This window comes from Arachis ipaensis, chromosome B9 (genome assembly GCF_059453495.1).
Source record: "Arachis ipaensis isolate K30076 ecotype BB chromosome B9, ASM5945349v1, whole genome shotgun sequence".
NCBI lineage: Eukaryota > Viridiplantae > Streptophyta > Magnoliopsida > Fabales > Fabaceae > Arachis > Arachis ipaensis.
In genome coordinates, this window is record NC_142444.1 from 20,469,572 (window position 1) to 20,491,146 (window position 21,575).

The 21,575-nt window shown below is 35.3% G+C and overlaps 1 protein-coding gene and 1 pseudogene across 1 annotated transcript; both read left to right on the forward strand.

Moving 5' to 3' along the window:
- Positions 1-614: 614 nt before the first annotated feature.
- Positions 615-9,007, forward strand: LOC107617859 (linoleate 13S-lipoxygenase 3-1, chloroplastic). The gene is made up of 8 exons (XM_016319730.3): positions 615-1,432; positions 1,617-1,897; positions 3,708-3,948; positions 4,303-4,635; positions 6,450-6,643; positions 6,874-7,175; positions 7,288-7,554; positions 8,026-9,007. The coding sequence occupies exons 1-8, from the start codon at positions 1,015-1,017 to the stop codon at positions 8,780-8,782; spliced, it is 2,793 nt and encodes a 930-aa protein (XP_016175216.1). The 5' UTR covers positions 615-1,014; the 3' UTR covers positions 8,783-9,007.
- An 8,718-nt stretch (positions 9,008-17,725) lies between these two features.
- Positions 17,726-21,575, forward strand: LOC148543959 (uncharacterized; annotated as a pseudogene).

The following is a 21,575-nucleotide window of genomic DNA, read 5'->3' on the forward strand; positions in this document are numbered from 1 at the left end:
TTTTTTTTTTTTCTAAAAGAGAATTATCCAGAAACATGGAAATTGGAAGGTTTTTTTTCCCAACAAATTGGTTTTCGATAACTTTATGAGCAGCGGCACTCAAATGAACTATTTGTAATTTTTATTTTTTAGGAAAATAATACATGCAAAATAACGCATTTAGGAAAATAACGTATGTTTTTAAAGGAGAAATATTATTTGTATACTAAAATTAGTTATTAAAATCAGTTAACAATGTATTTATGTATATATATATGTGGTTTAATTTATTTTCAATGTGTATTTATATTTTAATATGTATTTTATATTAATAGCTCATTTTAGTGACTGATTTGGGTGTACACGTAACATAACTCCTAGTAAAATTAATCTAATATCAACTAAAAAATATAAATTCTTACTAGACATTGAAATACTAAATTTATAATATCCACAATATATTTCATTAGGACACGAGTAAACTAAGAAGAAACGTGTACACAAAGTGTTTACAAAGTTGCAAGTCCACTTTAGGGTTAGGTTCTTGAACACCGCGTTTTTAACTTGGAAACCTGCACATGTTTTTGACTCGCAATTCATTCAATTTTGAAGTCAAGAGTACCAATATTGATGACGATTAGAGTAGTAAAAAGGATCCCATTAGTGTTCCACGGAAACAAATGACAAATCAGAGCCAATAAAACAGACCACATAGCTGTAGGTTTACAAATACAAATCACAAATTTTTCTAATTTTTCTGGCAATTATTTAAAAACGTGTGAGATGGACGGTGTAGTGAGATTCATGTTTTTGCCACTTTTGTTTTTTTTCTTGTTATTTGATATTTTGTTTAATTTAAATTTCCTTCGCTCTTCCCTATATAAAAGAAATAAGAGCCAGCTCATTCCATTCCAACCAACAGGCCACTAACATCTTCCACAGTGATCCCACTTTTCCATAGCAGAGAGAGAAGAGAAACAGTGAACAGTGAAATTAAAAGAGAAAGAGAGAGAATCAACAACATCAACTGAAGCCATGGCCTTTGCGAATGAAATCATGGCTTCTTCATCAAGAGTCCTTCTACGTAACAGTTTAAAACAGAATCAATCGCCATTCTTGGTAAGCCCTGTGTTGGTGAGGTTGAGGAAAGCTGTAAAGTTTCCTGTGGCAGCTTTAAGTGAAGATTTGCTGAGGGACCCTTCCTCTTCCTCCTCTTCCTCCTCTTCTTCTTCTTCATCTTCCACTTCGTCTTCTTCTACTACGTCTGTGCCTGTTCCTGTTTCCGTGGTACCCTCTGAGAAACCGGTGAAATTCAGAGTTAGAGCTGTGGTGACTGTGAGAAACAAGATCAAAGAAGGTTTTAAAGAGACTCTTGTGAAGCATTTTGATGCTCTTACTGACAATATTGGACAGAATATTGTTCTGGAACTTATTAGCACTGAGATTGATCCAAGTAAGACCTTGTTAATTATAACTTTTAAGAATCTGTATTTCCTCTTTTATTTTTTTTCTCAAAAATAGAAAGTCAACTCTTTCTTATCTTTTGAGAAATATTCCCTAGTTCCCGGAATGTTTTTGCATTCTTGAAAATATTTTGCAAACTACACGAGTCTGTTATTGATTTTGGTGTGTTGCAGAAACGAAGGCGGCGAAGAAAAGCAACGAAGCAGTGCTGAAAGATTGGTCGAAGAAGATCAATGTTAAAGCAGAGAGAGTTAATTACACAGCGGAGTACATGGTTGACTCTAATTTCGGAGAGCCAGGAGCAATAACTGTGTCGAATAAACATCAACAAGAGTTCTTCTTGGAATGCATAACAATTGAAGGGTTTGCCACTGGACCTGTTCATTTCCCTTGCAATTCATGGGTACAAGTACGAAAAGATCATCCTGGAAAAAGGATATTCTTTTCCAACAAGGTAATCTCTCGTCAACTTTCCAAAATTTATGACAACAATAGTATGCCTTAATTACTATGCAGCCAAGAAATTTTTAATTAAGGAGTTCCATATGCTTCCCATTAAGGTTCAAATTATTAGCATTTTTAATATACTTTTTAATATATTTAGAATAAAATAGCGACTAAAAAATTTATATATGGAATGGGATGAGAAATATATCTTAATATTGTAATCTGTTGTGTTTTTGAAAATTATGGGAGATACACAAATTGAGCTATCCGACTTATGTTTAAAAAATTAAAAAAATTTAGAGTACACAAGTTGGAGGCTTTCGATTTGTGTTTAAAATATTAAAAAAATTTGGAATACACAAATCGGATGTACTCCAAATTTTTTTAATTTTTTAAACACAAATCGAAGGGTCCTGTACCCAAAAATCCGACGGTCCGATTTTTGTTCCTAACACTACAGCTGCGTAAAACACTCATACACTCTATAATTACGTCCTACACTACTTTTCTTTTATATATAAATTAAAAAGTGAAAAATAGTAAAGAATGAACATTTTTATCTGATATTATTCTATTTTGATTTACAATTTTCTATGAAATAATGAATTTTTGAATATTAGTTATATAAGCAAGTAGTTTAGTTGAATAGTTAATATACTTTTATTATTTTTATTATTTTAATTTTTGTTTCCTATAGCAGTCCTGTCTAGAAAGAATATTGAATAGTAAACGGCAAAGAAAGAATACTGAACAGATAGCCAATTAGGCCATGACCTTTTTTATCATCTCTTCATTTGGTGTATGAATATTTATTATTGGATTTAGATTATACACTCAAAAAAGTTTTATAAAATTAAAATTATTATGTAGTTATTAAAATAAAAATTTTAAATTTTATTAAGAGAAAATTTGACATTAGTCTTAATTAATAAATCCTTTATTGCTTTATATTTTTAAATATTCTTTTTTGCCGGTTCAAGTATGGCCAAATTATTATTATTATTATTATTATTATTATTATTATTATTTACACTTGAAACAATATTATGTTTAAGGATTTTTCTAACCAATATCGTTATCTATGTTAAAAAATATTTTAATTTTTATAATTCTTTTTTGCATAAAAATATTTAAAAATTTGAAATTTATAACTTTTTAATATAAACGATTTACATTTAACATTTTAATAAGTATTCTAAAAATATTTAGTGTATAAAATTTTTTTACATAAAAAATAAAGTCGTTAAGAATAAATTTTATTTAGATAAAATTATTAAATCGTTAAAAATATTATTTGTATACTAAAATTAATGACTAATATATTTATATATAAATATATATGTATTTTAATTTATTTTTAATGTGTATTTATATTTTAATATATATTTTATATTAATAACAGATTATGATAACTAATTTTAGTGTATTTGTTGATTAATAAAATATCTTAAACCTAATCCTATGTGGCTATGGCCATGGGCCCGCGAACTTTGCATTGACCTTTCACAATCTGTGGCATACAAACCGTCCAATTTCAATACCCCCACTGTCGGTTAATGTATTGCTAGTATATTCTTTTTTCTTTTTTTAGGTAGTTAAAAATTTATACTATCACTTTTCAAATATTTTCTCTTTTATATAGTTTTATTTGTTATTTATAATATTTAATATATAATAAACAAATGAATAATTTATTTTAAGAAGTAAAGCCGACCAAAATATAGTTTTCTAAAATTATCAAGTAAATCAAATAGTAGCACTTTTATTCTCATGTCAAATAACAGTTATTGTTATGTTTTTGTGATTCATTTGTTCAGCCCTACTTGCCTGGAGATACACCTGCTGGTCTTAGATTTTTGAGGGAAAAGGAGCTGAGGAATCTCAGAGGCGATGGAAAAGGAGTTAGAAACTTGTCTGATAGAATATATGACTTTGATACATACAATGATCTTGGAAACCCGGACAGAGCACCTGAGTTTGCAAGACCAACAATTGGAGGATCTGAGCAGTATCCCTACCCAAGACGGTGTCGTACTGGCCGTCTCCCATCTGACACTGGTAAATCCTTTGAGATTTCTACCTTTTGAATTACATTAGGGTGGAGACTCGTATGCAGTTGTTTTCATGCGAAGTTAATTCTCAAACACTATTAAATGATTTAATGTGTTTGACTAAATTGTCAACTTCATAAGAAGACAACTGTATTAATAACTATGGGACGGTAGAAGGTTTTGAAACATGTATTAAATTTTCTCAATAAGCAAGCAAATATTGGTGATATCCTATTTATGCAATTAGTTAACTTGACATTCATAATATGAGTTATTTATGATCATTTGCATCTAGACTGAATTTTTGGATATAATACTATGCTTTACTGATCACAAAGTATTATGTGATTGCATCTGGCAGACATGTTTGCAGAGAGCCGTTTAGAGAAACCAAATCCGATGTACGTCCCTCGGGACGAACGATTTGAAGAGTCTAAGCAGAACACATTTTCTGTGAAGAGACTCAAGGCTGTTCTCCATAACTTGATTCCTGGGCTTAAAGCTAGTATCTCTGCTGATAATCAAGATTTCAATGATTTCTCAGATGTTGATGGTCTTTACAGTAAAGGGTTACTGATTCAGTTGGGTTTACAAGATGATGTTTTAAAGAAACTTCCTTTGCCAAATGTGGTTAGCAAGATCCAGGAATCAAGCCAGGGACTTCTTAAATATGACACTCCCAAGATTATATCCAGTGAGTATTCCTTTGTTCATGTCAATAGTTTTTGAGTTTTATTTGTTTGAATTTTGGATAAAAAAATTGTATAGTGAGGAGGAGAAAAATAAAGATACAGAATGATAGGTAAATAATTGATTTCAAAAATTATACTTGCACCAAAAGAAATTAAACTAAAAATAGACATGTCTTTCGTTAGCGTGTGAATGCCATGACAAAACTAGTGTTTTAGATAACATAATAATAATAATAATAATAATAATAATAATAATAATAATAATAATAATAATAATAATAAAGTAAAGTGGTGTGATTTTGGTCTATCTATTTAAAAAGGAAAGGTATATAGTAGATTTCTAGGTGTGAATCGAAGTAATAAAAATAAAGGTTAAGTACGATTTTGATTCCTAAAGTAGGGACTGAAAATTTGTTTTGTCCCAGCCTTTTTTGTTATAAAATGGCCTCCAAAATTTAACTTAGTTTTAAAATTGTCTTTTGGACGAAAATATCTTTCCCCCTTCTTTCCCAAAATTAACCACAAAGCAGAGGCAGCAGAGGCAAAAGAAGAAACAGAAGCAGAAGTAGAATCAACAACATCAATAATAGTGAATCAACAACAACAACAACAAAAGCCAAAACAGAATCAACAACAACAAAAGCAAAAATAGAAGTAGAATCAACAACAATAAAACAACAACAACAATGGTGAATGGTGAATCAACAACAGCAACAACAAAAGTAAAAATAGAAGTAGAAGTAGGAGCAGAAGGCAAAAGTAGAAGCAGAAAGCAGAAGCAACAACAGGGCTTGATGGCGACGGGACAACGTGACCTTACTCGTCAGCGGTTCGCGGCTGAATGCGGTCTTCCTCAGCGCCTCCGTGCCTCTCTTCTCTTCCTCTGCGCTTCTCTTTCTCTCTCCCTCTGCTCGCAGTGACGCGAATCCAAGCCAGCGGTGATGCCAGTGAACTGCGGTTGTACTGGTGCGACGATGGAGAGGAGCTGCAGCGGTGGTGGACGGTGGTTTCGGTGGTTTCGGTGGTTTTGCTGGCATGACCTCCCCCTTCTTCTTCCCTGCCCCCACCTTCCGCGTGATTCCCCCCTTCTCCTTCTCCTTTGTTTTCTTTCTTTTTTTTTTCTTTTTTTTTAAATGTTTAGTTAGGGGTAATTTGGTAATAAAAATTAAAGTTTTGGTAAAAAAAAACAATTTTAAAACTAAGTTAAACTTTAGGGACATTTTGTAGCAAAAAAAAAAAAGTCGGAACGAAACAAATTTTCAACTCCTACCTTAGAGACCAAAATCGTACTTAATCCTAAAAATAACATTTCGTACTTAATTATTTCTGGGACAGACATTTCTCATTAATAACAGAGAATTTAGATATGTCCAAATTTGATCTTATGTCAACTGATTTTTCTTTTCCTTACCTACCATTTATTTGGCTGAGCGTGCCTAATTGAAAGTAGGTGAGTTTTAATGCTATTGCATAGCGCTCGCAATATGATTTATTCGACCGATAACGAAAGAGGACCACTACGATATGCAATTTGTGCTTTAATGTTAATCAGTTAATTTCTACACTTTGAAAAAAGGAAAAGTATCTGTCTTTTATGTATGTTCTTTCTGAAAGGTTTATATCCATAGGCATTTAGCAAAACCTGCATCCAATTTTCAACTTGATTTCTTTTTTTAATGTTTCACATGCGGCATGCGGGAATAATTTATGTGTGCTTTTTATTTAAAAAATTGTCAAACAGAAATGATACATCGTCTTATAGCCTTTATTATTATTAAATTAATTAAATTAATTATCTCACATGTGTAACTTGCAGAGGACAAATTTGCGTGGCTGCGAGATGACGAATTTGCCCGCCAAGCAATTGCAGGAGTCAACCCTATTGGCATTGAGAGGCTTCAAGTTTTTCCACCGGTTAGCAAGCTTGACCCGCAAATATATGGTCCCCAAGAGTCTGCTCTTAAAGAAGAGCATATTCTAAACCAACTCAACGGCATGACTGTGCAACAGGTACCCTTTCAAAGTCTTATTAAATATCTAACTGCATGCGAAGTTGATAGTTGAAAATTATTAGATTGTAATTTAGTTAAACATGTCAAGTAATTTGACGAAAACTATACTGCATGAGTTTTACCAATCACTTCGTTTTTAATGTGTACGTGATTTATATATTTTTTTCTGTTAATTAGTTCTTTACTTGATGATACTAAATTCAATTATGTTTCTATTCTCTGCTGCAGGCAATAGATGAAAATAAGCTGTTCATAATAGATTATCATGATGTTTACCTTCCATTTCTTGAAAGGATTAATGCACTTGATGGTAGAAAAGCTTATGCTACACGCACAATCTTTTTCTTGACACCGCTTGATACTCTCAAGCCTGTGGCTATAGAACTTAGCCTGCCTCCGGCCGGGCCAAGTTCCCGGTCCAAACGCGTAGTCACACCTGCCATAGATGCAACTACCAATTGGATGTGGCAGCTTGCTAAGGCACATGTTTGTGCCAATGATGCCGGGGTGCACCAACTTTACAACCATTGGTAAGCTATAACCCTCTTTAATATGCATTAGTGCATTACAAAGTACTTAATAAGCTCTTAATTAGTGAGTAGCTTACTTGAATTTTTATTGTGTGTAATTTTTATATAATAGGTTACGCACACATGCTTGCATGGAACCATTTATTTTGGCTGCTCACAGGCAAATGAGTGCTATGCATCCGATTTTTAAGTTGTTAGATCCACACATGAGGTACACTTTGGAGATCAATGCCCTGGCTCGCCAGAGCTTAATCAATGCTGATGGAATTATTGAGAATTGCTTCACCCCTGGCCGCTACGCCATGGAAATTAGTTCTGCTTTCTACAAAAACTATTGGCGTTTTGACATGGATACTCTCCCTGCTGATCTCATTCGCAGGTACATATCTTAGTGTTCCTTTCTTTCATGTCATCCGTATAGAATACATGTTAAGATATAAAATAATTACAAATATTTAGTGACTAATTTTTTGTGTATACATAATATCTTTATAAAAATAACGTAAAATCAATGTGTTGTGGTAAATATTATGAATTTGAGAAAGGAAAAGTCTACGGGGCCAGCAATTTTATCAAATTCTGGCCAGCATGTAACCATCAAAGAAGAGTGAGCCATTGGATGAAATCTCACATTAATCTCACACCATTAAAAGCCTCATTGATGGCTATTTGATGGCTATAAATTTCAAATGTTGCTGGCCCCTAGCATTCCTCTTTGAGAAATATAGAACTTTTATAACATAGACTATTATTGTGACTGGACCAACATTGTGGAATTGGTGTTTGCCTTATTTGGTGATTGCAAAAAGCAACTATATCTAACCAAGATTTTTCTGTTGGCACTATGCAGGGGAATGGCGGAACCAGACCCATCCCAACCACATGGCCTAAAGCTTGTATTTGAAGACTACCCTTATGCTGCAGACGGTCTTTTGATCTGGTCAGCAATTGAAAACTGGGTCCGCACCTATGTGAACCATTACTACCCACATTCAAGCCTTATAATCAATGATAAAGAGCTTCAAGCATGGTACTCTGAGTCAATCAACGTGGGGCACGCAGATCGCAGCCACGAGAGCTGGTGGCCCACGTTGAACAACAGTGAGAATCTTGTCACCGTACTCACCACATTGATTTGGCTTGCGTCTGCTCAGCACGCTGCTCTTAACTTTGGCCAGTATCCTTATGGAGGGTACGTGCCGAATCGTCCCCCGTTGATGCGAAGATTGATACCGGATGAGAGTGATCCAGAATATGCCAGTTTCATTGCTGATCCACAGAAGTATTTTCTCAACGCCTTGCCTAGTTTGTTGCAAGCTTCGAAATACATGGCCGTGGTGGACACTCTCTCCACTCACTCCCCTGACGAGGAGTACTTGGGAGAGAGGCAGCAACCTTCCATTTGGTCCGGTGATGCTGAGATCGTCGAGGCCTTTTACGAGTTCTCGGCTGAGATGAGACGGATTGAGAAGGTCATTGACGGAAGGAACCGGGATAAGAAACTGAGGAACCGGTGTGGGGCAGGAGTGTTGCCTTATGAGTTGCTTGCACCAAGTTCTGAACCGGGTGTTACATGCAGAGGAGTTCCAAATAGTGTGTCCACATAAATTCCGGAAATAAATAAGAGTTAAGTCTCGCATCTTGATAAAGAATTATGTTGGGCTTAAATAGTTAGTATTATGGGAAACGGGTCTGTGGTCTATGTGGAGCACTAGGCTTGCCTAATTTGTAACTAGATTGGATTAATGTTAGTATATATTGGTTATTGGTAATATACTCTAAGGTTATATGTATCATATTTTATTAAATAATAAATAGAGTTCGGTGGTGTATTAGTTAGACTTATAATCTTAGAAAATGAATTCGTAAAATTAAAATTAGTTGAATAATTAAATTGTACTAAACTTCAAATAGCTAACCATCATAATTCACATAACACAGTTAAGTGATTGTACTTGTTTGCAACTATGGCATGAACATATTTTAAAACCAAGTGTGGTCTTCTGGGCCATTGCCAATATCTGAGATCACTGTTCACAATATCTTATCAAACATTGCATCCACTGAAGTTGCACAATGGTTGCTTCTCCCTTGGTCCAATATAATATAGGTTACATAGCTTTACAAAATTAGAATTACAAAATTAGAATGTTATGCCCTCCACCACTTATCTACCAGTAGTCGTGCTACCTCCACCAAAAGAAACATAACAAGCATGGACCAAACAAGAGTACAACCAAATAATTCATAGGTTCAGATATATGGGAAATAAACCACCCAATACATTATACACCATGATTATTAACATATTTGAGTGCCGAATCCACATACGAGGCCAGCTGGTCTCGATCGGGGAGAGGGACGAGGAAGTGGCTACGAGAAGAATGTTCTGAGCCCAAAAGGTTCATGAGTTCATTAAAAGTACTAAGATTTAGTCTTGAATTGGCTAAAACTACTCTAATTTTAGTGCAAATTAAATCTGACTTATGAGTCCTAAATAGGAATTTAGGCTTGAATTATTTTGGAGACTGAGAATTGGATTCTAGTTTCCAAATAAGTTATATGGTTAATAAATGTGAACTATCAACAGTGAACATGGATTGGTAAACTAGTTAGTTTCATGAATAATTTCTTCACTTTTTTTTCCTACCTAGTATACTTAGAGATTGGAAGAGTGAACTAAGGAGGGAGTAGTGGTGTAGTGACGGTTATTGAATAAGAGTAATCTGAGATTGACGCGATTACTTAATGTGGTTTTTGAAATCCAATTTTCAATTTTATTATTGTAGTCCTCCATATTATAGTTGTAAGGTGATTGAATCGGTCAGATTACTGGTTTATTAGTTTATTAGTTCAACCGATAAGTTACTCATTAGACCGATAGAACTGATTCTATGTAAATAAAAAAATATAAAACAGTCAAAAGTCTAAAATTAAAATTTAAAATAGATATCTTCACTAATATTTTAAAAAGAATCAAGTTTCAACAAATTATAATCAACAAGTTATAATTCAGTTATCATTAAATAAATATATAAAATTCTAATATTTTTTCATAATAAAAATTTGAGTAATGATTCCTATAAAAATTCCTATTTAGGACTCACTTTGCCATGCTAGACCCAATTTGATCCTTCCTTCCCTGGGATGCTTAATTCTGGTGCAGCCACCACTGTCGAAGTCCCGTTCTTAGTGAGGGGTGTACGTGAGGAAGGACATTCAGGCTTGCGAGGGAAAGCCAGTGACGGTAGAGGCAATTGACATGGTGAGAAGAGAGCAATGTGCGTGGGCAATGGGAAAGGCCAGCGAGGATAAGGTACACGTGGCAGTGTCGGTTGAGCAGGGTTTATATATGGGGAAGGAAAGGATAAAGAAGAAGAAGAATCATGAGTTGTGGAGGCTGCTGCCATGGAGCTTTGGTGCAGAAGAGAAGGAAGAATATAAGGGAAGAATAAAAGTTGTGGAGGCTGTTGCCATGGGAATTTGGTGCGGGAGGGAGGAAAAGAGAAAGAAGAAGAAGCTTTGGTGCGGAAGGGAAGAAGAAAAAGTTGTAGAGGCTACTGCCGCGGGGCTTTAGTACGAAAGGGAGGGAACGAGGAAGAAAAAGAAGAAGATATTTCAGCGTGGCAAATAGATGTCACGTCTCATTGTTGAAAAAATGTCCAAAGATCACTATGATATCCGGAGTTTTATATAGAAGACTACAATAGTAAAATTGGGATATTGATGATCATATTAGTTAATCACCTGAATCTCAAATACTACTATAGAAATTTATTCGATAAAATACCACAAAATATTAATAGGTTAAATCTCAGAGTGGTCCCTGAACTTGCACTCGAGCCTCAAAGTCGCCCCTAAACTTGCATTAGCCCCAATATTGTCCTCGAATTTAACAAAGGTGACTCACGGTCGTCCCTGAAGCATTTTCCGGAGAATATTCCCAAACAGTGTGATGATGTGTATGGAGAGGTGCCACGTTGGAATGGTAACGGCTATCTGATGTGGCTGTTATCATTTTTTAACTCAATTTAGTCCCTGAATTATTTTATAACCCTAATCCCCAATTTATTATTAGAAACCACTCTGTTTCTTCTTCTCTGCTCTCATTCGTCTTCACTGCCATTGTTGAGCTGCCATTGTTGACCTTCTCTCTCAAGGAAAGCAAGCATATTCTGATTATCTCGTCTCCATTGAACACGTAGTGGTCTGACGGGAAGCATCTTGATTGTTATGGTTTTGTTGATCATGGCTTTTTGTACATTGTTGAGTCGTTATATATTCATTCGTTCATCGTTTTTCTTATGTGGTTTTTCTGAAAATTTTTGTTAGGGTTTTCTTCATATCTTCTTGTTGCGTTCTTATTGTTCGTTTTTGGCAGATTCTTAGCATTCCGAAGAAATGAAGACACCCACTAACTCAGAGGATGAATTTGCTGAAGTTGAGGATGACAACGCATTTCCTGTTTTCAAAATGGGTGGTGTTTCATTTCGGACATGCAAAAGGTAATGATGTCTTTGCTATTTACTGGTTATTGTATTTTAGTAAGGGTTGAACTCCTTAGGTTGATGTATTTTTTGTAGCCATGTTTTGCTTTCGTGATTCTGTTTCTATATCTATTGGTTTGTTTCATACATTGTTGTTGCCTGTATTGATAGAATGGGATAAAAGTAGAACTTAATAAATCGTGGGGATGAATTTGCTGTTACTTATACATGTGTAGGGACTAATTTGATGTCACTTACGTATGTGTAGGGACTATTTTGATGTCACTTATGTAAGGTAAGGGACCATTTTGGGTCTTGATAGCCCGGAACAAAATGAAATTCAGGAACCATGTTGGCTTACTGCCCCCTGTTCAACGTAGCCGCTTGGAAAAGATCAGGAATCAATCAAAGAATTGGGTGCCAATGTGGTCCAGAGATGCAGACTATGAACAATTCGAGGTCCATGGATGGCCAACCAACATGGCAGTGGACTTTGGAAAGAGAATATGCACCTGTGGATTTTTGCAACACCTGACCTGCAAGACCACCAAAGCTCCCACAAAAAAGAAGACAACCTCCACCATCTGAACCAGCCTCAATCCCACCACCAGCAACCGGTGCTCCTCCACCAAATGTTTCAAATGCTTCTCCACCACCCAATGTTCCAATTTCAAACACTCCTCCCCCAACAACTGCTCGTATAGATCTAATAGTTGGTGCATCTGCAGCTATAGCTTTAAGGTTGCGTAACGTCCTGCATTTTGTACCAACCCGGGGTTCAAACCACCAAGAAAATTCAAGAAATGACCATTTGCTATTTTCTATTGAGACATTTTGGTTTTAGACATTGAACTTTATGCTTTTTTAGATCCATGTGTCAGGTGTATGTGTTTTGGATTGTAAGTTAAATACTCTGTGTTGCCTTTTGATAGTGTCTAGTTTGACACAGACAAATTTGGAAACAATTAGTATAAGCGGCATATTATCATGGAATGTTTAAAAACTTGTTATTGTCTCTTAGCTTCATATTCCTTAATTTCTAAATTATAATTAGCAACAACAACAATAAAATAGAATATGGTGTTATCACTTCTTTTCATTTGTTCACAGGGTACAACAATCACAACTTTTGTCTTACAATGGCCTTCACTACTTCCACACTACACAAACAACAATCACAATTACCACCAGAACAATAACTAACAACACACAAAATGCTAGTTTTAGAACCTTAATTTCAGACTCCAAGCTTCCAATCATCCAAGCTAATTTCATCCTCCACTCCTCTAATTCAAAGCCTCGATTATCTCTGTCATTTACTTCTTCTTCATCCAAAACTTTGTCAACCCACATAAAGAGACCACACCACCTCTTGCCAACACTCTGCAACCATATTTCATGCCCATGGAGAAGAAATGTTACAAATTGAAAGAGCAACGATGCTAGCTGTATACATTAAAAAAAATCACTTACATTGTAGGTAGGACAACCATAAAATGGTCTCCCTGGATTCGCCTCCATTCCTGACCATTTAAGGACGGATCGGCTACCACACCCATACTTATCTGGAAGGCATTCGTCATTACTTCTGACGGTTCTCCTCCCACAGCTTCTCTCGGATCGTCGATTACTAGAGCTACTAACATGGTTGCTGCCTCCACCCATCATGATCCACTCAAATCACGCTCAACAATGGCAGAGAAGACGAAGGAGAGCAGAGAAGAAGAAACAGAATGGTTTCTAATAATAAATTGGGGATTAGGGTTATAAAATAACTCAGGGACTAAATTGAGTTAAAAAATGATAACAGCCATGTCATCACACCGTTTGGAAATATTCCCCGGAAAATGCTTCAGGGACGACCTTGAGTCACCTTTGTTAAATTCGGGGACAATATTGGGGCCAATGCAAGTTTAGGGACGACTTTGAGACTCGAGTGCAAGTTCAGGGACCACTCTGAAATTTAACTCAATATTAATTGCACTTATTATAAAATCATTTATAAAAATTTACGTATATAAATTTCAACTGAGGCCCAGAGAATATCTCAGAAGAGTCAGACATTGAATAATGCACTTCTTTTTTAGTGAATGAAATATATATTAGGTCATCAAAAATTTGGAATGTGATGAATACAAACGAAAGGTAAGTACTCCAACACTCAAATTAATAACACTTGTATTTTTAATTTGAGTATATCACAATACTTTTCAAAACATACCTCATATTGTAGCTCTTTTTTTCTTTTATAGATGACTTACTAGATTAAAGACTATTGTCTACAAATGATTGGTTACATAGTTGATGATAAGTTACAATTAGACGATTATTTTATAAAGTTCAAATGTATAACATATCATTCATAATGGTGATTACCAAAGTATAGATGGATTACAACTAAGTTATAACGGTCGGATCAAATAATATGCTTTTAAATATTGTAATTGTTGGTAAAAAATAATTGAATTCGAAGGAGAAGATTGTTCGAATTATTAAGTAAGTTTTCGGAAGAGAAGTTGGTGTCAAAGGAGGCATATTTGGGGACATTGAGTAAGAGTTCGATTAGCTCAGCAAATCGAGGAGTTACTCGAATAATCAAGATTGAAGATTTTTTGAAATCGAAGGTTATTCTGCAACCGTCACATGATTAGGCAAAAGAGTGGGAACGGTTACCCACGTTTTCACACATGAGGGAGTGTCATTTCAAATTGATCGGTTAAAAAAATGGCTATAAATATTAGAATATTCGAAGATACAGAGGTTAGAACTTTGCTTCAGAAATTACTCACGCACACTCACATCCCAATAAATTTCTGAGTCTGCTTCGAGTCAATTTTCTGTAGGGTTCCTTCCACTTGTTTTTACTTTTCATTTACATTTTCTGCAAACTTTACTTTTCTCACAAATTTATCTTTCAAGAAACATTTAATTTCCTTGTTCAATTTTACATTTTCATATTATTATTTTCGAAACTCAAAGTCCTTTGATCTAATCGAAAGCATTTTATTGCTTTATTTTGATTCAATGCAAACTATTTCGATTCCAATCATTCTTATTTTTCAAAATCTTTATTTATTTGTTATCTTTTCAGTCTTTTCCTCTAATTTTGTCTAATTCGAGGGTCTTTGATACACTTCTAGAAAACTGGTTCTCGCAAAAGAGGAGTTGGTTTTGCTCGCAGACCATTAGAATCGAACCACCATCGATTTGTTAAAAATCGACAAAACAAATTGGCATGCCTGGTGGGACAGTTTTTTAATTTGAAGTGTGTCAAATGATTTTGGTGTCACTTAGTGTATGCAATTAAAAAGTGGAAGAATTGTTCACATGGCTGATGAAGTGTCGAATATGAATGGTGGTTCATCTACTAATGACAGTGCACCAATAACTGTACAACCTTCGGACGTTACTTCACGTTCTGAAGGGGTGGTTATCAGTGAAAGTGTGGTGGTTACAAATGTGTAGGCTGGAAATAACGGATGTAATACTTGTCCACGTGGTAATCCACCACCAATTCAGCCCCAAGTAACTGCTGGTTAACCTCCTTATGACCTTCCTCCTCGTTATACTCCGCCAGTAAGTGGTTTTGTTCTGCAGATCCGATTTGGGGGTGTAAATGGAGTAAATAATGTTCAAAATCCACAACAGAAAACTAAGTTTTCTCGAGATTATAATGTGGGTTCTACATCGAATGCTTCTAATTCAATAGCAGTATTTCGGCAACATGTAGAAGAAAGTCGTCATGATTTAGTTAATCTATTGACCCAGCAAATGACCACAATTCTGAATCCTATGATGGCTGATCACGAATCAAAATTTGATCTCTTTTAAGGCAAGTCGAGCAAATTGCTCGAATCGTTGATTATGACGAAGGAGAAAGACAAAATGCCAAAGGAAATAATGAAGGTTTTGAAAATATACTTCAAAATGAGAACGATGTTTTTAGAAACAGGGAAAATCCTCAGATAATTCCTCGTGGTCAAAATGCAGATGATGTCCTAGCTCGATTATGCGCTAATCAAGTCGATGAACGTTATCAAGTTACCAGAATTGTGAAAGATGTTTTAAATAAGGTTGAATTCAATATAGGATTCATGAATCAACCCCACTTTGTGTCAGATTTTTCTCAGAATATTCAAATGGCTGAAGTGCTAAGAGGAATGAAACATCTTAAAATAATTACGAAGTTTGCAGGAGAAGTTGGAGAGTCCACAACTGAAGATGTTGCTCGACATTTGGTCGAGATTAGAAATTTAGCCAATGATGAAAGTTTGAAAATGAAGTTTTTTCCTTCCTCATTAACGAGGAATGCATTTACTTGATTTTCGAATCTTAGACCAAATTCGATAACAACACGGGCTTAGTTAGAAACTGCTTTTCATGCCTAATTTTATCAGGGAGAATTGAATATGGCAGTTATTGACTTGGTGGCTTTGAAACGTGAAGATGGTGAAACCATTTATGATTATATGATTCGTTTCAAAAATGCTAGAAGTCGTTGTTATGTGTCACTTCTTGAAAGTGAAGTAATAAAGATAGCAGTTATAGGATTAGGATTTTATATGCGTCGAAAATTACTCAATGTGCGTATTCACGATTTAGCCCATTTGGCTGAAAGGGTTCGTCAGATAGAAATTCTAAAAAAAGAAAAGGAGAAATATAAGAATGAGAGGAGGTTGAAGAGTAAATCTTTTTCTCGAAAAGAGAAAGTCACTTATGTAGTTATGCAATCCTCTGATGAGGAGACTGATTTAGAGGGGCAGAAGTTGATTTGGCTGAACTTAAGAAAGTCCCTCCTTAGGTTTGTTCTTTACTTAAGAAAATCCCTAATAACGAAAAGTCGAATGATTCGAAATTGAAAAGTGAAAAGAAATATAGTTTTGATATTTCGAAATCTGATCAGATTTTGATGTGTTGCTTAAAGATAAATAATTAGTTTTGCCAAAAGGCAGAACCTTGTTTTCAATGAAAGATTTAAAAGGGAAACCTTATTATAAGTTTCACCAAGCAACTAGTCATTCGACTAACAATTGTGTTTGTTTCAGGGATTTAATTTAAGAAGCCATCATAGAAGGGTGGTTGAAATTCGATGATGGTAAAAAAGAAATGAAAGTTTATTCTGATCCTTTCGATGCTGAGGGCAGTTTTACTGAACCATATTTTGGTATGAATATGGTTGGAATGTCTTATGACTTTGATATGGCTCTGGGAAACTTTGAGTCAGATGTCCAATCTGTATATCCTGGAGTAGGAGATGGGTTGTTGGATTTTATGGTACAACAGAAGTTAAAAGATCAGGACGTATCTCTGTGTCCTCGATGCAATACATTTTTTGATACTGAAGCTGTAACAATTTTTGAGAAGGAAAGAATGAAGAAGGAATTGGCTCATAGGGAAGAACATGCCCGATAGAAACAACCTATTCAACGAATGGAAGGGCAAAGTTCTGGAGGTCCTCAGAAAAATCCTATTGCACCTATCAATCGTTCTCAAGCTATTGGCATACAATGGATTTGAAACTACCGAGAGTTTCAAAATAGGGACGTTCATCACAAGCATAACCCACAGTGGGGGCATAGAGGTCCTCTTCGAGGTTGATATCCTTACTTCCGTGGCCGAGCTAGGGAGTACCCATTAGGCAGAGGCCGAAGAGGACAACAGCCACCTAAGATACCTCCTACTGACAACGGCAAGGGGGCAACACCATCTGTGCACTCTCGAATAGTCTTTCCGACTGATGGAGAGACATATCCAAAGGGAGTTCCTTCCCCCATAAAATTGGATAAAGGAAAAGCAGCGGTTAGTGTTCCAATCATTGATAAAGATAAGGGTGTTGATCTGGACGAAGAATACTTCGAAGAAGGAGATGATGAAATGGTCGGTACCATTTCGATCATCCTAACTAAGTACTTGGGAGAATATGAAGGAAATCCTGTAGAGGATTATGATGTAGATGAAGAAGAAGCCTTTTTGTTTATCCGATATGAGGATGAACCTGGTTATTTTCAAAGGCATTCTGAGAAATAAAAGTCACATTTGCGCCCACTGCACATTACTGTAACTATGAGCGGGATTAAGATAAACGAAATCCTGATCGATGGAGGGGCAGCTATAAGCCTTTTGCCTGAGAGGATGCTGACGAAAGTAGGTAAGCATCCTGATGATTTAGTCCCAACTAATATTTCAGTAACAGACTTTAGTGGTGCTTCGACTTCCGCTAAAGGGTTGGTTACTTTAGGAGTGAAGGTTGGATCTTCTGATCGAAACACTGTCTTTGTGGTAGTGTCTTCGAAAGCAAGTTACAATGCCTTATTGGGACGTGATTGGGTTCACGGTGTCGGGGTTGTACCATCTACTGTGTATCAAAGTATCCTTCTTTGGAATGATGATGGAAAACCTGAAGTATTCAAGGTTGATTTGAATCTGTATGTCAAGCAATTACACGTTGACTTCAGGGCATATAGTCCTAAATTGAAACCTTTGAATGTTGACAAGTTACTTAATTCTTTCAATTGTGAAGGGTGCTATTTGACTTCAGAGGGTTTAAGTGTGAAGCTTCGTTATCCACAACTTAACATTCCTCCGACTGGGTGGGATTGTTCAACATAAGTGGTGATTCGAGGGTGCTCTTCGATGGTGAGTGAACAAGACGTCTCGAATTATCTGGTAACTTGAAATAAGTATTTAAGTAATTTCCTTTTAGTAGAAAATGAAGGTGATTCTTCTGATGAAGTTGAATCATTTAAGAATGTAATTTCTTCTTCTTCTCATAGGGACGATTCAATTTCTTTGATCGAATTTAGTCATAGTTTAAGTTCCTTTTGTTTCAATAATTTTAGTAATGTTGTTAGTCAGACTGCTAGTGAAATAGTAGAAGTACATTGTATTGCAAATGAAGCTGTTGTTAATCCAGCTAAAGATCAAGTTTGTTTCAATCTTAATGAATCTGTTGATCTGTCTTTCGATTGCATCTATGACTTAGAACCTTTGGATTTTGAAAAATATTCAGTAAAAGGTGATGAACATTCAAAAGGTTTCAAATCATAAGATCCTTTAGAAGAAATTAATTTGGGATCTGTTGATGATATTCGAATTACTTACATATGTAAGGACCTTGCAGTCTCGTTATGAACTGAATTATATAGTCTTTTGCATGAGTTTAAAGATTTTTTTGCTTGGGATTATTATGAGATGCCTGGTCTCGATCGTTCTCTCATAGAACATCGATTAGCGTTAAAACCAAACACTCGACCTGTAAAGCAAATGCCTAGACGATTTGCTCCTGAGATCAATCAAAAGATTAAAGAGGAAATTGAACGTTTGATTAAAGAAAATTTTATTCAAACCGCACATTATGTTGAATGGGTTTTGAACATTGTTCTTGTGATGAAGAAGAATGGAAAATTAAGAGTGTGTATTAATTTTTGAAATTTGAATAATGCCACTCTAAAGGATGAATATTTTATGCCCATATCAGATATGTTAGTCGATTCTGCAGCAGGAAATGAGATTTTAAGTTTTATGGACGGTTATTCAGGATATAACCAGATTTTTATTGCTGAAGATGATGTGTCTAAAACTACTTTTTGATGTCCTGGGCATTAGGCACGTATGAAGAACGGGTAGTTATGCCATTCGGTTTGAAAAATGCTGGTGCCTGATAAACCCCAATTTCGTGGTTTATATTGTGCTTAATTTAGGAGATTTTATCACCTTTTCCCACATTTATTCAATGAAATAGCATGGTTTTGTAATTCTCCCTTAATTTGTGCTTAAGTGTAAAAACATGCTTTTTAGGCCCTAAATTGGTGATTTTAATTCACTTTAATTCCATTCGATGCCTTGATATGTTTGTTGAGTGATTTCAGGTTCATAAGGCAAGTATTGGATGGAAGAAATGAAGAGAAAAGCATGCAAAGTGGAGAATTCATGAAGAAATGAGCATTTGGAGAATTGAGGGCCACGCGCACGCGTCATCCATGCGTACGCGTGCATTGAAGATTTGCAAGCCACGCGTACGCATGAGTAGGAGTTTTGGCCAGCGACGCGCACGCGTGACGCTCGGCACGTGACCCACTTAAAGTGAAATCACTGGGGGCAATTTCTGAGCTGCCCAGGCCCAAATTCAACTCGTTTCTGAAGGTTTTTCATGCAAAATTGAAGATTGAGCAAAGGGGGGGAGCACTTAGTTGTAGCTTAGCATAAATGTAGCTTAGTTTCTAGAGAGAGAAGCTCCCTATTCTCTCTAGAATTAGGGTTCCTAGGGCACTTTGCATCTTAGATCTAGGGTTTACTTCTTGTTTTCATCTTGTTCTACCTTCAATTTCTTGTTCCTACATCTTAATTCTCTTAGTTGTAGTGTTAATTCTCTTTTTATGCCTTCTTTCATGTTTATGAATGCTCATGTGAATTTGGATCTCCTTTAATGCAATTTGATGTTTGATGTTCTTTTATTGATGAATTGAGTTGTTATTATTGATTTCTTGCAATTGGTAATTGGTAGATTTTATTTTTCCTTGCAATTTATTATGCTTCCTTTTATGCCTTCCAAGTGTTTGACAAAATGCTTGGAAGGATGCTAGATTAGATTTTGAGCATTCTTGGCTTGGAAAGAGGAATTAGACAATCTTGAGTCATGAATACCCAACTCATGTTGGTGATCTAGAGTTTTTAGCTAGTATTGTTTCCATTAACTCGAATCTCTTGCTAATTCAATTAGTGAGTTGATTAGGACTTTTGGATTAAGATTAGCTAGTCCTATTTGACTTTCTCTCATGTGAAGATAACATTATACCTTCTTCCATTGTTAGAGATGACGAAATAGGATAAATTCTTGTTAATTATTGTTATTAGTGACTGTGATAGAAAGCCTATGATCTCAATCCTTGCCATGAATATCTCTCTTTATTTCTTTATTTCATTAGTTATTTGTCATTCACTTTCTTGCTATTTACTTTTCTTGACAATTATAAATCAAACCCCCCTTGCATCTTCATAGCCAATAATTGATCATTTTATTGCAATTCCTTGTGAGACGACCGAGGTTTAAATACTTTGGTTAATTTTTATTCGGGTTTGTACTTGTGACAACTCAAATTTTTGTTGTGAGAATTATTTGTTGGTTTGGAGCTATACTTGCAATGAGAATTTATTTGTGAAATTCTAAACCATACAAAGAAACCAAGCATCAGTGCCACGTACCAACGTGCCATGAATACTATTTTTCATGAGTATATTGGGAAATTTATGGAAGTTTATAATGATGATGTTTTGGTTAAATCGAATTTGGTGACTCAACACATCGATCATTTGAGAAAAGGATATATCACCATGCGGAAAAAGGGTTTAAAAAATGAATCCTTTAAAATGTGCATTCGGTGTATCAGCCGAAAACTTCATAGGGTTCATTGTCCATAAAAAGGGGATCGCCATCGATAAAAATAAGGCTGATGCAATCTTAGCATTATCTCCTCCTAAATCAAAGAAGGAAGTGCAATATTTTCTTGGAAAAATTAATTATCTTAGAAGATTCAGATCAAATCTTTCAGGTAGAACTCGAGTATTCGTACCTTTATTGAAACTTAAAAATGAATCTCAGTTCGAATAGACAGAGGAACACCAAGAGGCTTTTGAATCACTTAATGCTTATTTGTCTAAGGCTTCAGTAATGGCAAATGTTCGCCTTCATGAACCCTTAAAATTATATATTGTAGCATCCATGAATACAATTGGGTGTATGTTGGCTCAAGATGATGAAAATGGACATGAGCGAGCCATTTATTACCTTAGTCGAGTATTGACTGTTATCGAGACAAGATATTCACCCATCAGAAAATTGTGCTTGTCCTTGTACTATGCTTATACAAAGTTAAAGTGCTATATGGTTGCCAAACTTGTGAAAGTTATTGCATAA

What these genes read in the sequence shown, in the direction of transcription:
- LOC107617859 (XM_016319730.3), top strand. Translation starts at nt 1,015, where the DNA reads ATGGCCTTTGCGAATGAAATCATGGCTTCTTCATCAAGAGTCCTTCTA. An exon ending in ACGGCATGACTGTGCAACAG is followed by an intron (nt 6,644 to 6,873) that starts GTACCCTTTCAA and finishes TCTCTGCTGCAG; the next exon opens with GCAATAGATGAAAATAAGCT. An exon ending in CCTGCTGATCTCATTCGCAG is followed by an intron (nt 7,555 to 8,025) that starts GTACATATCTTA and finishes GGCACTATGCAG; the next exon opens with GGGAATGGCGGAACCAGACC.